Here is a 16,020-nt window from a genome sequence, read left to right on the forward strand (position 1 = left end):
GGAATATATGGTTATTATTGGTTAGTTTTAATTTTAGAGTATTATTATTGGTTAGTTTTTGAGCTATTATAGTGGGAAATTTGCTCAAAATAAAATTTGAGTCTTCCGGTTGTTGTTGATGTTGTCTAAAGAAGGAACAGGGGCTAGTTCCAAATTGTAATATTTAGGGTCTCAAGTATTCGATCCATTTATTTAGGATATTGGCCCAACTTAATTCCACTTTCTTTTTAGATTAAAATACATGTAGTTGCAATATAATAAAAAGACATTAAGGGTTAATTATTGCACATTTAATATTTGTTCTTATAAAAATTTGAAAGAATTTTAAAATCCGGACGCACTATATAATACAATAAATCAAATCCATCCGAAATATATATGTTTTAGATTACCTAAAGGTTGAATTGATCAAAACTCAATTCATCTCAAATCCATTGTACATGATCCAAAGTTTCGATTTCTGATCTCCAATTTTACTATACTCATCTTGAAACTTTACCTAAATTGAACATTGAAGTGCTAACCATGCAATTCCATCCCGCGCCACCGTAAAGGAGATCAGAGTCACCGTTCAAGATCGACAACTACCCAACTATCTTCATTTCTGGTTCCTAAGCGGAGCTAAAGCATCCATCCATTTATGGTTCTCGAACGGAATAATGACGGGGTCAAAAGGCATATTTCATGAAGACCAGGCTGAAGATTTGAAATGTACCATCCAGCCTAACATCGGGAGCGGCACCAGAAAGATACCACAAGCTTATAGTTAATGGCGCTCAAATACTGCAAGTTCAAGAGTCATATCTAAGGAAGATTTTTGACAGGTTTGGTATGTCTAATTCAAAGCCCGTTATAACATCAACAACTCAACAATTCAAGCTTAGTATAACTCAAAGTCCTGATACTGGAGTCCAAAGAGCCTATAGGAATAACGTACCATATGCAATGAGCCATGTAAGCAGGTACACGACCAACCTTGGAAAGGCGCACTAGCAAGCCTTGAAATGGATTCTAAGATGCCTAAAAGGATTGTTGAGTAGAGTTCTGATTTAGGGTGGTGCCAAAGGTAATGATAACATAGTTTAAGTTGAAGGAATTGCTGACTCTGACTATTTAGGGTGTATGGATACCATAAACTCTTTTTCTAGATATGTTTTTACTATGTTTGGTACAACAATCAGTTGGAAAACGATACTTCAAAAGGTTGTAGCTTTATCAATCACTGAAGCTGAACATGTTGTCCTTATTGAAGCTGTAAAAGAAGCATTGCGGCTTGAAGGGTTTGCTAAAGAATTGAAACTTCAAGGTCAAGCAATCACTATTAAACTTCAAGGACAAATAATTTGAGACAAATAAAAATAAGAAAGAGGACACATATTGTGAGACGGATGGAGTAACACTCTTTGAGAAAGTGAATTGAATAACCACTATAACCAACTCTCTCTCTCTCTCTCTCTTTAACTCTTCTCTTTATTTCTTCTTGAATTGAACGATTTCTTGTTTGATAAAGAAACTCCCTTTCTCACAAATTTATTTTGTTCTTCACACTGATTTTTCAACAAATTTTTTGATAAGCTTTATCAAATATTACACTATTTGACATTTCATAATTCCTCAAAACTTGACTAGGGAACTATATATTTTTTTAGATAAATAAGAAGATATGTTTGGTCAATGAATATTAAATTATTAATATGACACATAATTACAGGGTCCGGCCCAACATAATGTGAGGCCTAAGACGACTATTAAAATGAGATTTTTTTCATCCACTATAATTAAATATTTGATTTTTAGAAGAAGTTATAAGATTTTTTACGACTACATTTTTTAGTATCTACTAGGAAACTAATGTTAATTTTGGTAGTTAAATATTTATATATTTTTATTATCAAGGTTGAATTATCTTTCAAATATAAAATTGAATATGAAATCCTTTTTATACGGTGAGTCATGTTGTCCACTCTCACATATTATGTTGATTAAACAAAAATCTTTGTATTTTTTAAAGCTTTTAAATAAGCAAGAGTAACACAAGTAAAAATGAATTTTTATAAAATTAAAAATAAAATTTATAATTATCAATATTTATTTAAATTTAAATTATGAGAAATATAATTTTTTGTTTATATATCATATTTTATTTTTATTTTTTTTTTAAATAAAAGAATATATATATATATATATATATATATATATATATATATATATATATATATATATATATATATATATATATATATATATATATATATATATATATATATATATATATATATATATATATATATATATATATATTTCAAAAACAATTAATAAAACATCATTTTCTTACCAACTAAGCTTAACAAGCATCTATACACATTTTCATTTTTAGAGAAATATACTGAATTTTAATTTTTTGAGGCTTAAAATACCTTTAAAAATTTTTTTTTTTTGAAGTCCAAGGCGAAGGTTTACTCTTGGGCCGGCCATGAAACTTGCAACGCATGCATTAAACCAACATGAATTACCACTCGACCATCTGTATGATGTTCAAGAAATCTATATATATTGAATAAATAAAACTATTATAAACCTAAAATAAATATTTTAAAAACATCTCTTCCATTAAAATAATTGTAGATGGAACTTTTATTGAGTTCACATGGTAAATAAAATTACCCTAACATACTTAAAATAAACTTACGTTAGATCAATGGTTTCATAAAAGTCTTGGATAATGTAGAGGTTGACTGAATTGACCTCTTCCCACTATCAATAATTTTAAACCATTGGCTTACAGGGTCACATGATTTATCTTGGTTCAAGCATTTACAAGCATTGGTCACAATGTTGTTGTCACCATCCACATCTAGACAAACATGTGATCTACCGTTAGTTTTTGATGAAAGATGCAACTTGGAATCTGAGATCATGTCCCATTTAGAGTCATCACCAGAGCAATTTGTGCTAAGTGTTACAGGCTTCCCTTCATTCACCACTTTTATGCAATTATTTGTTCCTTTTCTTAATACTATGTTTTGTGGCGTGTAGTACCAACCATCTGAAGAAAAACATTGACCCAATTTCAACACATGTTTTTCCGAAAAATTCGAGATGACGCAAAGTCCCGTTAAAGGATGGAATATAAGTTTGTATGGATCTCCTTGTATTATGCCTGGACCTTGAAATGGAAGTTGGAAGGAAGTAATTCTATGCAAGAAGCCACTATTTCTAACTTGTGTCCAATTCAAATTGAGAAGACCAAAAAACTCTTCATGTCCAATATCCCCTTCTCTAATGTAGTAACTACCTTGCAATGCCCACAAGGCCCAATCCAAATCAAGTTCAACTACATATGATATAAAGCAGTTAAGATAACGGTTGTCATTGACATTAGTACCTCTCAAATCAACTCCAAACTCACTCATAATCAATGGATATCCTTGATCCACCAAGTAACCAGATGTGTCCTTCAAATTTTGAGTTACTCGTCCACATACTTGATTTGGGTTTTCATTTACCCATTCTTGACCATTAGTGAATGAATACCTATGTGCTTCAAATACTAGTTTCCCTTTAAATGATAGGTTCACTGGCCTTTTGGCAATGAAGGATAAGTCTGTGTCAAAGCTTAATCCAGATAAAATTACAAGAACATTTGGATTTGCTGCATGAACTGCTTCTGCTCCTTGTACCATATACCTTTAATTCATGATAAACAATAACTTAGTATCATCATCAACATAACATTCTTCATTTTTTTCTTTACATTGTTTAGTCTTAAATTTGTTACCTGTACCAATCGTTTTCATTCTGTTTTGGGCCTCTGAGTTCATTCCTCAAGCTCATGCCTACCACATTAGGGACTCCTTTGAAAAGAGTGGCCATTTTGGTTAGGCCCTGAACCCATAGATTCGGGTCGAAAAATTGGTCGCCGAAAAACCCGTTGCCATCGGTATTACCACAACACCATCCTGGATTTGTTAGGTGGTTGTCCAAAATCACCATCACATTATTGTTCCCAAGGCTTTTTACAACTGCCTAGGAATCATCACAATAGATTATCCCAATCAACTCAGAATTTGAATTTGAATTGTGTTTCTTTAAAAAGTTTTTTCTAATCAAGATAAGTAAGTTATTTTAGGTAACTTCTAACAAAGTCTGAATTTATGAGGTTAATAAATGAGACAGTTGGTTCAAAGAGACTTCATTACTATTGCAACCAAATCAGTAAAGAGTATTTATACACACACATTCTATTTTCAATTGCAGTTTGAATGAGATAAAACACGTCTTGTTATAGAAAAAAAATCAATAATGGAAACTAAATTATGAGATTAAATTCCAAGTCTATTGTTTTTTCACTTATATATTCAATAAAGTCAAATGACACCATAATCATAATGCCTCTCTATTTACCACTATTAATTTTAAGTCCGTGACGATAATGGTTAAATCGAGGTGTGAATCCAACTAGAAACCATGTACATCACTAGATTTTTACCAAATAAAAAATGAGTGAAAGAATAATTAATAAACTAAATTAAGAAACAATAAATAATTGAAGGAGTAGTACCTGAAAAGCTTGGATGAGTGAAAGATCAAGGATGGAAGGGTTATTGGATTGAAAACCAACAATAGAATCTTTGAGACCATGTTTCTCCAATGATTGTCTAACCTTTAGATTAGAAATGGTGTCATCAGTGGCAAGAAGAGTAGGCCATGTTAGCCTAACACAGTTAAAGCCCATGCTCTTTATTCCTTTCGATATTTCATCCACAGGCTTTTTACTGAGCCCTTCAGCCACAACAGCATCTAAATGAGACACCCAATTCACACATGCAAGCTTCACTCTCTGTCCATTTTGGTTAACAATCCATCGAGAATTTGTTACAAGTGGAACACCTTCCAATGCCGCCACCGGCTCCACCATCAATATGGTTGCTCCGATCAAAAGAAAGTTGATGAAAACCATCATGCACTGCCACCAACTACACATTTTGTGTTTATGTTCTTATGAATTATGATACTGTCATTTATATATATAGAGAAAGAGAAGTTATAAGATTTGGGGTATCTATATGCGGCAACACGCAACATGCATTATCAATGACAGGTGACGTTTTCTTGTATGTTTCTTTGTTTTTCCTTTTAAGCATATGTAATATAGTCTTCTACTTGTATATGTCTTTCACTTCTTTTGGTACAACTTTCACTTAAATCATAATTATTACAGACACAAGTTTTATGATATGGTAGAAAAATGAATGTATTTGGTCTTTTATTTAGACTACATACATTCATTATTTAATGAATCTAAAAAGAGAATTTTTACTTATAAATCAGGCCGGAGTAGTATTATACAAAAATGCAAATGCATCATAATTATTTGAAAATTCAAAATTCAAAAAAACTTGTTTGAATGTAATGTTTTATAATACTGTATTTAAAAGTAGTTTTCAATTTTCGTGTTTTTAAAACTAAAAAACAAAAACTGCTTCAACCTGTTTTCCATTTCAGTTTTGTGATTTTATATGATTGAAAACAAGCTAAAACTAGTACTTTTTATTAATATGGAAAAAATGTAATATAAACAAGTATTTTTTTTCTCAATTAAGGCTTTGCTTACAATATATTTTTTTTAAATAGCTGGTAACGAATAATGTTTTATTTTTACTAAGCATTGTCTTCCATTCTATTGTTACAAATTCATACAATTAAAAATTTAAACTAAAAAAAGTACTTTATTTCAAAATAAATATCAATATAAAATATGAAAAATGTGTCAAAATAAATATCATTTTATATGTCTAATAAGGTATTAAAAGTGAATTATTATAAAATGTAAATTGCAATTCTTGAATTAAGGTTGTCTATATCACCCTCAATAGCGTCGTATCTCAAATATATTCGACAATATTTTTAAATAGTAAAATATTTGTATACTTATATGATATGCATCTATCCGAAATATCAATAAAAGTAATAATATTTTAAGATGTCCGTTAATATTATTTTTTAAATATTTTAAAATAACTTTTATTAGATAAAATTTTTGTTTAGTTTTTTGCTATGAATAAAATTTAGTTATTGAGTCACTGAATTTAACTTTTACTTATATTCATGTGCACCTTTAAACTTAATTATTAATCATATAAAAATAGATTTTTAAAATCAATTGACCAAATAAATTTTTTAGTCTTTTTAACAATAAGTATATGAAACTTAGACCAACAAACAAATCTTTTTAATTTTATATTTCTAAAACAGTTTTAAAAATAAGTTTACCAAACAACTTTTTTTTTTATTTTTTATTATTCTCTTCTTACAAACAGTTTTATAAAATTGATTTATAAAACAAATTTTAGAAATTGAAAAGCAAAAGTAATTCAAACAAGCTCTAAATATTTTGTTTGCATTTCTATGGTTGCGTACCTGGCTTAAAGGACAGTATTTCCAACTAGAATATAGTTGAAGTAATACATTTCGAACAATATTAAAAAAAGAAATGATAAATAGTTAAGAAAATTAAACAGTTTTTTTTTTAATTTCTTTTTAATCCGCAGAAATTGTTTAATTTAAAATTTTACCAATCTAATTGATGTTAGTTACTTAATCTACAACACGTGTTAGTTCCTACTTATAAATAACTTTTTAGTTGGTTAAGATTGTCACTTAACCAACAAATAATTGCCGCACGCAAACACTCACACACACATTGTAAACAATTTGATTAACAACTTATCATAGTTACAACATTATCATCATCTTCTTATCATTTCACTCCTAAATTCATCACAATGTGTGTATGTTCATTTGATTGTTGCGATAACAATTGACATCGAGAGCTAAATTCATCATTATGCTTGTGTATGTTCATTTGATTGTTGCGATAATAATTCACATTGAGAGCTTAATTTTTCAATTTAGGGAAACACGAGAGGCCAGTAAAAGATTATAATTGAGAAACACGTGTTGAGGTGAGTGATTTTCAATGTTCTTGTTCCGTAATCATGAATATATATGATGATTTTCTGTCGGACATCTTGGTTCTTGATGGAAGCATTATTAACAATGGATTGCTTTGATGAAATCACTTTTTGGATCTCAAATAAGTGCTTGAAATAATTCAAATGTACAAAGGACAACATTCAAAGATTCAAATAAAAAAGATTACAAACTTTGCTCCTACATTCAATAGAATTTGAACTTCTATCATTTTGAAAAAAATATCAAAGGTTACAAGATCAAAGAAGGCATGACACATCGTAAAGAAATATCATGATGGTTGAGAAAAGATAAAGCATGTGAAACTTCAATTTTGGAGCAAGAAGTTATGAATTGATTTAGATGGAAGAAGATTAAAAGATAAATGGTTATTTTTTTAAATTAATGAGTGTAATGAATAAATTGAAAATCAGCGATGAAGTCATTTCTTATGAACAAATGAAGCATGAGACATCTTATAGAAGTATCATGATTGTGGAAAAAAGTTGAAGAAATTGAAACTTCAATCTTAAAGGAGAAGTAATGAGTTCGTGTAAATGGAAGAATATCAAAATACAAGTGATCACTTCTAAAAAATTAATTGATGTAGTGAATTAAATAAAACATAGGCACATGGATTCAACCTCGAGGAGCGTATTCTTCCATCTTTTTCATGTTAACCCCCTTCAATGAAAAGACTTGGTCATGATTTAGTTTCCATATGTTACGCTGCCGACAAAACCTTCCACGCTTACATAGAGAGTTGGAAGAACTTCAAGCTGGACTATTTCTTAGATACCACTATTTCTCCCACTGCTCATACGGAATTCTGTGTTGTTCCTCCTCCCTCATTGGGGTCGGCCAAGTGTACCGACCAAGTTAGACGGTTTTGGTCCTTCGACTACTTTATAGATGCAACTTGTTTATATTATGCGTTGTACGACTCTCTTACTGATGCAAAGAAAACTATGAAGGTGACCTTGCTTTCGTTCTTTGCTGATAAAATATGTAGTCGGGATATTGCTGGTTCAACGTTTCTAAGGAAATGAAAACCTCTATGGTATTTGGCCTTTCCATGTTTTACTTGATTGTTTGTTGATTTTTGTCGCGCTTATCTCGTCAATTTTCCTTTCCTTTCAAATATGATTAAGAGGGAGAAGAGAAAAAGCTCCTCGGCTCTGGTCGATTTTGTCGTTCCTGTAAGAGCGGATGGAAATTCTTTCCCCTATAGAGGGAGTCCACATACGTACTCAATTGTCCTCTAAACATCGGAGCAAGAAGAACCATGATATAATTGCTTTGGTCGAGAAAAAAAGGACCTTGGTAATGTCATTAATTGGGGAGTCCCTCTAAAAGGTCGGAAGAGTATGGGTCTGCTCCTGCTAATCACTTGTCGCAAAATCTTGGGAATCCTCTTCTCTCGGTAACCCCGTGAAGGCTGGTCGGATGCCTCAGACCATGCCATAGATAAAGGAATGTGTGTCTACTGAAGACTATGACCATGTACGTAAACTCTACAAAGCAGGTAAATCCGGATTATTGGCGAAGTTGGATTTTTACCTTCTGCGAGCAACTTCCATCATGACTCTGTTAGTGGTCATTCGTGAAGAGCTAATGGTTCTTGGCGCTCTTTCTTAAGAGGTGGAGACTTTGAAGCCTCGTTATGGACTAGCCGAGTTGAAAGTTATGGCTTTAAAGGGAAGTCTTCTGAGTTGCGTCAACGCTTGGACCAAATATCTCTTTTCCCTAAGGAGGTGAACATACTCGTGTCTCTTACGACCTTGGAAAATCGGGTGCCTCAACTAGAGTGATCTCTTGAAGAAGGGAAGAAAGGTTCTCGTGAAGTGGAACATATGTTGGAGGTCTCGTCTTCAAGACTCCTGGTAGATGAGACATAGCTTGAGGAAGAGAAGACCCTTCATTCCCAAGAGCCGAAGGCCCTCTAGGAAGAGCACATCAGTTTGGACAAATCAGTTATATAAGGTTTTAAGCTGAATGAAAAGGGGTATCCCATGGTGGGGACATTGTAAAAATAGTTATTTAAATCTCTCTCAATCATCAAATAAGGATTCATATTCCCCTTGCCTAAAGACAATATGATCTTATTGTTCAGAATGAAATATCCCAAAATTTGTTTGCTCGCTTACAAGTAAATTTCTTCTATTAATTAAAGATTTCATATCTTACAATATAGTTAATATATTGTATGTTATTTTAAAGTATTAAGGAGTTGTATATTATTCCATTTGTAACATTGAGAATGAATCTAAACTTGTTGAGTTTCTGCAACTAACAAAACTAATTATATGCGAAATGCCCCAATAGCAGATAAATTTTGTTTTGAGGCTATCCACAAATCATTGAAGGTTATTATGAATGATGATAAGATGCACCTAAGCAAATATTTAGAGGAAAAGTAGTTATATTCGGTGGTGACTTCAGAAAATTCTACCAGTTATACTAAAAGAAACAATATTTTATGTTGTGCATATCTATATACTTGCAAGTATAATTGCCAGTTAATTTTGATGATAACAACTAATTAAGCATCTTTAAAGATGAAAATTCTATAAGTTAAACAAATTTTGAATGTTAAGAGTTTTTCACTTTTTTGTGACATTGGGAGTTGATATCAAATGCCAAGTAAAGCTTATAGCTTATGGTGATGACACTTGATAAAAAAAAATCTCAAACCTTATCAGTCAAACAATCCAATAATTATTATCAGTCAAACAATCCAATAATTATTGTAGTGCTCAAAGACTAAAAATTTCTTGTGAGAACTGTATCGTAATAGCCAATAGGTGTTGTGGGCTGTGGCTAATTTATTTTATTCAAGAATTCTCTTTTGTTTATAAAATAAAATAATAAAAATAATTAATCACACAATTAAGTACGTACGTGTGTTACAAAAGGAATTTTTATCTATTTTTATAATAGTGAAGACCAATTTTGGTCACTCACGAAAATTACACAATTCAAATTAGTCCCTTACAAAAAAGGACTCAATTTAATCCCTTATAAAATTTAACCGGATCATATTAGTCCTTATGTTAATATTTTTTTCAAGCCGATTTTTTTCATACTTTTAAACCATGATTGGACTGCCACGTTTGCTTTTATTTTTTATTTTTCATTTTTTAAATACTAAATTGATTTTTAATTATAATTTCATTTTTAAACCATTCTGAATTAATAAAATCAAAAAAGCCAAAATTATTTTTTATATGGAATTGTACCCGAGACCTTTAAAAAATAGCTTAAGTCTTTACCACTAGTCCAATGTACATTCATAAAAATAATTCCTATGATTTTTAATAATATTAAATGATTATGAATTTAAAACAAAAAAGTTAAAATTTGTAGCAATGGAGTCTTAAACCCAAGTCTGTTAAGGTTAAATGATAGTCACTTTACAATTATACAAATCAATTTATATTGTTAATATTCTCATTAATGAATACTTAAATTAATAATTAAGAACAAAATATTTACTTATTTTAAATAACAAACAAATAAATATTTATTAATTTAAATAATATAAAAATTTAAAAATAAAATTAATAAAATATAATTCCAAAATATAATTAATCAAATAAATAAATTAATTAATATTTAATTGAATTACTATTAAATTAATTGATTACTATTTAGTTTGAATTAACAAAATTATTTTAAAAATTAATTGATTATTTAATTAAATTGATTAAATATTTTAACAATTAATTGAATTACTATTAAATTATTTAATTATTGTTCAATTTGAATTAGTTTAAAATAAGTAAATATTTAATTGATCACTATTTAGTTTGAATTAACTAAATTATTTTAAAAATTAATTGATTATTTAATTTAATTTAATTAAATATTTTAACAATTAATTGAATTACTATTAAATTATTTAATTTGAATTATTTTAAAATAAGTAAATATTTATTTGAATATTAACAATAGAAATTAATTTGTATAGTTGTAAAGTGATTATCATTTATCAGACTTAGGTTCGAGACCCCATTGTTACATATTTTATAATTTTTGTTTTAAATTCAAAATTATTTAATATTTTAAAATTTTTTGGGATTTATTTGTCATGAATGCATATTGGCCTAGTGGTAAAGACTTAAGATAGACTTGGGTTGGATTCCTTATAATAAACAATTTTGGCTTTTTAGATATTATAAAATCAAAATTGTTTAAAAATGAAATTGAAATTATTAAATCAGAATTGTTTAAAAATAAATTTAAAAATAAAAATTAATTTAGTATTAAAAAATAAAATCAACGTGGCAGTCCAGTCACCGTTTAAAAATAGCGAAAAAACTGCAGTCCAGTCACTGTTTAAAAGTAGCAAAAAAACCGGTTTGAAAAAAATATTAATAGAAGAGTTAATATAGTCCAGTTAAATTTTGTAAGGGATTAAATCGAATCTTTTTTTGTAAAGGACTAGTTTAAGTTGTATAGTTTTTATGAGAGACCAAAACGGATCATCACTCATTTTATAATAAACAACAAATAACACTATTCATTTTAGTGAACAATGAATGTGTTCCATTTTACAATCACAATACATGAATGTGTATGTGTCCTATTTCCCGTGTCACAATTTATGTTTTCATATCACATCTCTTTGAGAGAAAACACACAAAAGTGAAGTGATAAGAGTTGCACTCAAAATATAAGGTCCAAATCTCATATCAATTCGGATAAGAAAAGAATCTTAATACCACAATTCCATTGGTTCTCATCTCTCCAACTTTACTTTACCAAATATAATTCCAAACCAAAATTTTCTCCTAACCTGCAAAATCCACACATCATTCACACTCTAACCACAAACACTTCCACTCCTTCATCAATCAATGGCGTCAACCATAATTGCAATGACCATGATGAACACAAAGTGCTTCAACACTACAACCTCACCAAAGCTCCACAACCCAACAAAACTCATCACAAAACCCACCTCACTCCTTTCCCTCAAGAACCTTCTTCCAAAAGCAACTCCCTCAACAGAAAACACCAAACTATCATCTTCCATAGCAGGAACAGCACTTGCAGGAGCAATATTCTCAACCCTCGGAGCCTGTGACCCTGCTTTTGCAGCACAACAAATAGCTGACATAGCTGAAGCATCATCAGATAACCGTGGTTTAGCACTTCTGTTACCTATAATTCCTGCCATAGCTTGGGTTCTGTTCAACATTCTTCAACCAGCACTTAACCAAATCAACCGTATGCGTAACAAAGGGGTTATTATTGGCTTGGGTCTTGGTGGATTAACTGCTTCAGGATTTGTGTCAACGCAAGATGCAATGGCTAGTGAAATTGCTGCTATTGCTGAAGCTGGTAGTGATAATAGGGGTCAGCTTCTTTTGTTTGTTGTAGCACCTGCTATTCTTTGGGTTCTCTATAATATTTTGCAGCCTGCTCTTAACCAAATCAACAGAATGAGATCAGACTGAAACTTTTTCCTATAATGAAATAAATTTAGTTTTTTTTGTTGTTTGTTGTTGTTCTTGTTTCTGTTGTTGGATATATATACCATTCAATTCTCTTGTAACGTGTATCTATAATGTTATATCTGTTTTTTCTTGATCTTCTGTGTTTGGAACATGCATGTGCTTAGATTTGCAAATTATTAACTATTGTTAGTTCTGGTGTTCAAGTGAGAGAGTTGTGATTTTCCTTTTCCAAAAACTCTTGTATACTTTTTTTGTTTCTGCTTCATTCAGCATTCAGCTTGGTAATAACAATGAGATTAATCTTAGATTGATTTTGACACCTTGTCTGATTTTTCTAGCGTGTTGACACTGCAAAGGTATCAGATACCATACAGCGATACGTATGAGAACACTGATTTTTCTGCGATGTGAACACTGATTTGAAGGATTACATAGTCGTTTTCTTCAAGTTGCTCAGGTTATGAGAGTTGTGCATTGTACAAATTTTGCAATGTTTTTTGGGGACACATTGGAAGAGAAAAAATAAGCTTTGACAGAATTTAGTGAAACTGACCAGCATAATGGCGCATGATATGTAGCTGAATGCTACTAAAATGTCATCCTTTAGTTACCTCAATTGATAGCCAGTAATGTGATAAAATCGGCAGCCAAAGCATTTAAATGACTTATAGGTCAATTTCAAAGAGCTGATAAATCATTAATCTGTAATATTAATGAATAAGATACAGATATGTCAAAATCTCCATCTAATAATATTTTATATTGTTTTGGGTCGATCACAAGGTCAATACATAAAGGTGTAATTACAAGCAATATGAGAAAAGACGCGAGGAACAGGCACGACTTCGCTCAAACATAGAACATATAATTCCAACCTCATTCTAATTTTTCATTGCTGGATCTAATCAGACAGTGATCAACACGAAGCGTTGGATTAAGCGAAAGCATTTATAACTGTCTAGACTATATAAAGCTCTACATGCGCCATATCCAAGTATTCTATTCACTCTCACAGCCAACCTAGTTCTCATTCACTGACTGACTAAGACGTTGGAGAGCTAATCTTACAAGTCAACCCCACTCTGCCGTATCAGAAACAAAATACACCATATTTGAACTCTATTTCACTTCATCGTCAACTACTTCTGATTCCAAAACCGAACAGTAGCGTCGTGTATGCGAATCGATTTCTGTGAAACTCCACGAAAAATATTTCTTTAAATTGAAAGTCGTTAAACATCCGATCTTTTTCCTATTAAATCATCAATCTCCTCCATGCACGGATCATTGATGAAACTCGTGAAACAATGGTAACATCGAAGGCTACTCGATCATCTGTTCAACGCAACATTGTCGTTGTGGTCGCTGCAAATCAATGTTCCCGATCTTGCAAGGGAGACTCTGGTTCTTCCTATGACCGAGGAAAATACTATATCAGTGACTTCTCATTCAACTCCTACACCACGAAACCCAGTCCCTCTAACAATTGGTTGAGATACATTCCAAATCCATCAGACTTTCTAGTCTTTTTAACAACCACTCTAATGATTGTGATGTCTTTATTGTTGAACTTGAGACTTCACACAATAGGGGGTTGAATTGTGTGGTTTGAAAAAAATTAATTTTAAAACGTTTTCAAATTAAAAATAGAGTTTGAAAAACTTAGGCAGCATAAAATAAATAGTAGAAAATAAATTGCGGAATTTAAAGAGTTAAGGAAAGAAGAAGAACACCAAGATTTATAGAGGTTCGGTCACATATATAAGAACCTACTCCTCTCCCCAATAATTAATCTTGAGAGTTTCCAATAATAGTTGAGAGTTTTTAGTAGGAAAGACTCACGACCTCTCTTATACAAGGAAACGATTGTTGATCTTCAACCAAATAATATGAGACGGTGAATATGGGTGTTTGTGTCTTTTCTTCATTATATTGTTGAGAGTGAAACGACCAATCTTCCTTCCCAACAGTGGATTAAAACAATTAGTCTTCTTTCCACGAACACGGACCTTGGAGCGCTTAGTCTTCAAGTTCCAAAAAAACTAAGCTCAATACCTTGGTTTAAGCCGGGTCAACCAAAAATCTATGAGATTTTAACTGGGTTGATCTCAAATCCATGAAGCTTTTAATACTGGACTGAGTTTCAACCTATCTTGGTTTTAATCGGGTTGACCAAGAACCTATGAAGATTTTAACACTGGTAATCTTCAACTAAACCTAGGATTGATCGCACAATCCCCAAATATAAGCTTTTTATAGGATGAGTTTATAACCCAAATAAATCCCTAAATGGACAGCATTCATAAAAGTGTGTACAAGAAATTCTCTTGGTGAATTTTATAATTCTACCCGTTCCAGAATTACAGATATATCCTCACAAATGAAGTTTTCTTACAAACATATTTTGCTAAAACATTTAGTGAGAGAAAGTTAAATAAAACTTTAGAGAGAGAGAGAGTATAAGAGATAAAAGTGTTAAAACACGATTCTGGATGTTTTGAAATGCGAAAGAGACCTCTATTTACAATCATGAGGTTGATTCAAAAAGAAATTTGCATTTAACGTATTTTACCCTTAGCTAATCGATTAGAGAAATTTCCTAATCGATTAGATAATACAAATACATGTTTGTAAGCTCTCAAAATGGAAGATTAAGATATCTAGTCGTTTCACAGAATCCAGGCACATTCAAACTAGCTCAGACCTTAAGTTTGTGCATTTCTAATCGATTCGGCATATGCTCTAATCGATTAGAAATGTCAAAATTTTGCTAATGCCTTATTTTACTCCTCCAAATTCATATGATACAACTTCCAAAAAAATTTCAAAGTATTTTCTTTCGGTAAATTATTTTGAAAAATAATTTTAGTGTGTGTGTCTGTTTTAGCCTTGTGCTTTTATGGAAAAGTTTCTTTGTTTTACATATGTTCACTCACTTACTAAATTAGGAGGTTACTCATTTTCTACAAGCTGTTGCCATGTGCTGCTCTTTATGTTGGCACTGCTTAAGATCTCTTGATATGAGGCTTTAGATTATTTCCATTTAATTAGCCTTCATTGGATAGTCAAGTTTATCAAATCATAATAATTAGGTTTACATATTTAAGCGCTTAATCGTTCATGCTTGACTTATCATAGTTGTCATCAGTGTTGTCATCATGGTGGTTGTCATCATCAAAAGTATATGTCATATTACCTGCAAAATAAGGTTACACGTTCTCCCCCTTTTTGACGATGACAACACATCTATTTAGAGAGGTGGTAAAATAAACAATATAGTTATATTTTGAGATATTAAACTCCCCCTAAGTTAGATAGAAGATATATCTTCCCCATGAGAGTATACTTCAAAAAACACCAGAATCCATAATGTATCTTGCAACTACCAATCACTCTTAATCTTAGAGTTGAATAACCATAACAATGAGATTTTGGCTAAAGGTTGAAGATGATTGGTGTTCAGAAAAATCTAACACAACACTTAACTAGAACACACAAATTAAACACTTAATGAAGTTTTTATTTAAGTTTGAATTGATAGAGGAAGTGTTTGTGAAAGGAAAAACCTCTTGAGTTTTTAAGGATT

At 31.0% G+C, this 16,020-nt stretch overlaps 2 protein-coding genes across 2 annotated transcripts; one reads left to right on the top strand and one right to left on the bottom strand.

Annotated features, from left to right (window-relative positions):
* Positions 1-2,588: 2,588 nt before the first annotated feature.
* On the bottom strand, positions 2,589-5,033 carry LOC131607824 (glycosyl hydrolase 5 family protein-like). Its single transcript, XM_058879780.1, has 3 exons — positions 4,562-5,033; positions 3,779-4,026; positions 2,589-3,687 (listed from the first exon to the last, which is right to left on the bottom strand). Exons 1-3 carry the CDS (start codon positions 4,982-4,984, stop codon positions 2,691-2,693), a joined length of 1,668 nt encoding a protein of 555 aa, XP_058735763.1. The 5' UTR covers positions 4,985-5,033; the 3' UTR covers positions 2,589-2,690.
* Positions 5,034-11,703: 6,670 nt separating this feature from the next.
* LOC131607826 (photosystem II core complex proteins psbY, chloroplastic) lies at positions 11,704-12,567 on the top strand. The gene has a single exon (XM_058879781.1). It carries the CDS (start codon positions 11,832-11,834, stop codon positions 12,432-12,434), a length of 603 nt encoding a protein of 200 aa, XP_058735764.1. The 5' UTR covers positions 11,704-11,831; the 3' UTR covers positions 12,435-12,567.
* Positions 12,568-16,020: the final 3,453 nt, after the last annotated feature.

This window comes from Vicia villosa, linkage group LG5 (genome assembly GCF_029867415.1).
Source record: "Vicia villosa cultivar HV-30 ecotype Madison, WI linkage group LG5, Vvil1.0, whole genome shotgun sequence".
In the NCBI taxonomy this organism is placed as follows: Eukaryota; Viridiplantae; Streptophyta; class Magnoliopsida; order Fabales; family Fabaceae; genus Vicia; species Vicia villosa.

Bases quoted from the DNA above. Each gene is read 5' to 3' on its own strand.
- LOC131607824 (XM_058879780.1), bottom strand. From the start codon at position 4,984: ATGTGTAGTTGGTGGCAGTGCATGATGGTTTTCATCAACTTTCTTTTG. The intron at 4,027-4,561 runs GTACTACTCCTT...GATGATTCCTAG, and splicing joins CACTCATCCAAGCTTTTCAG to GCAGTTGTAAAAAGCCTTGG. The intron at 3,688-3,778 runs GTAACAAATTTA...CATGAATTAAAG, and splicing joins AATGAAAACGATTGGTACAG to GTATATGGTACAAGGAGCAG.
- LOC131607826 (XM_058879781.1), top strand. From the start codon at position 11,832: ATGGCGTCAACCATAATTGCAATGACCATGATGAACACAAAGTGCTTC.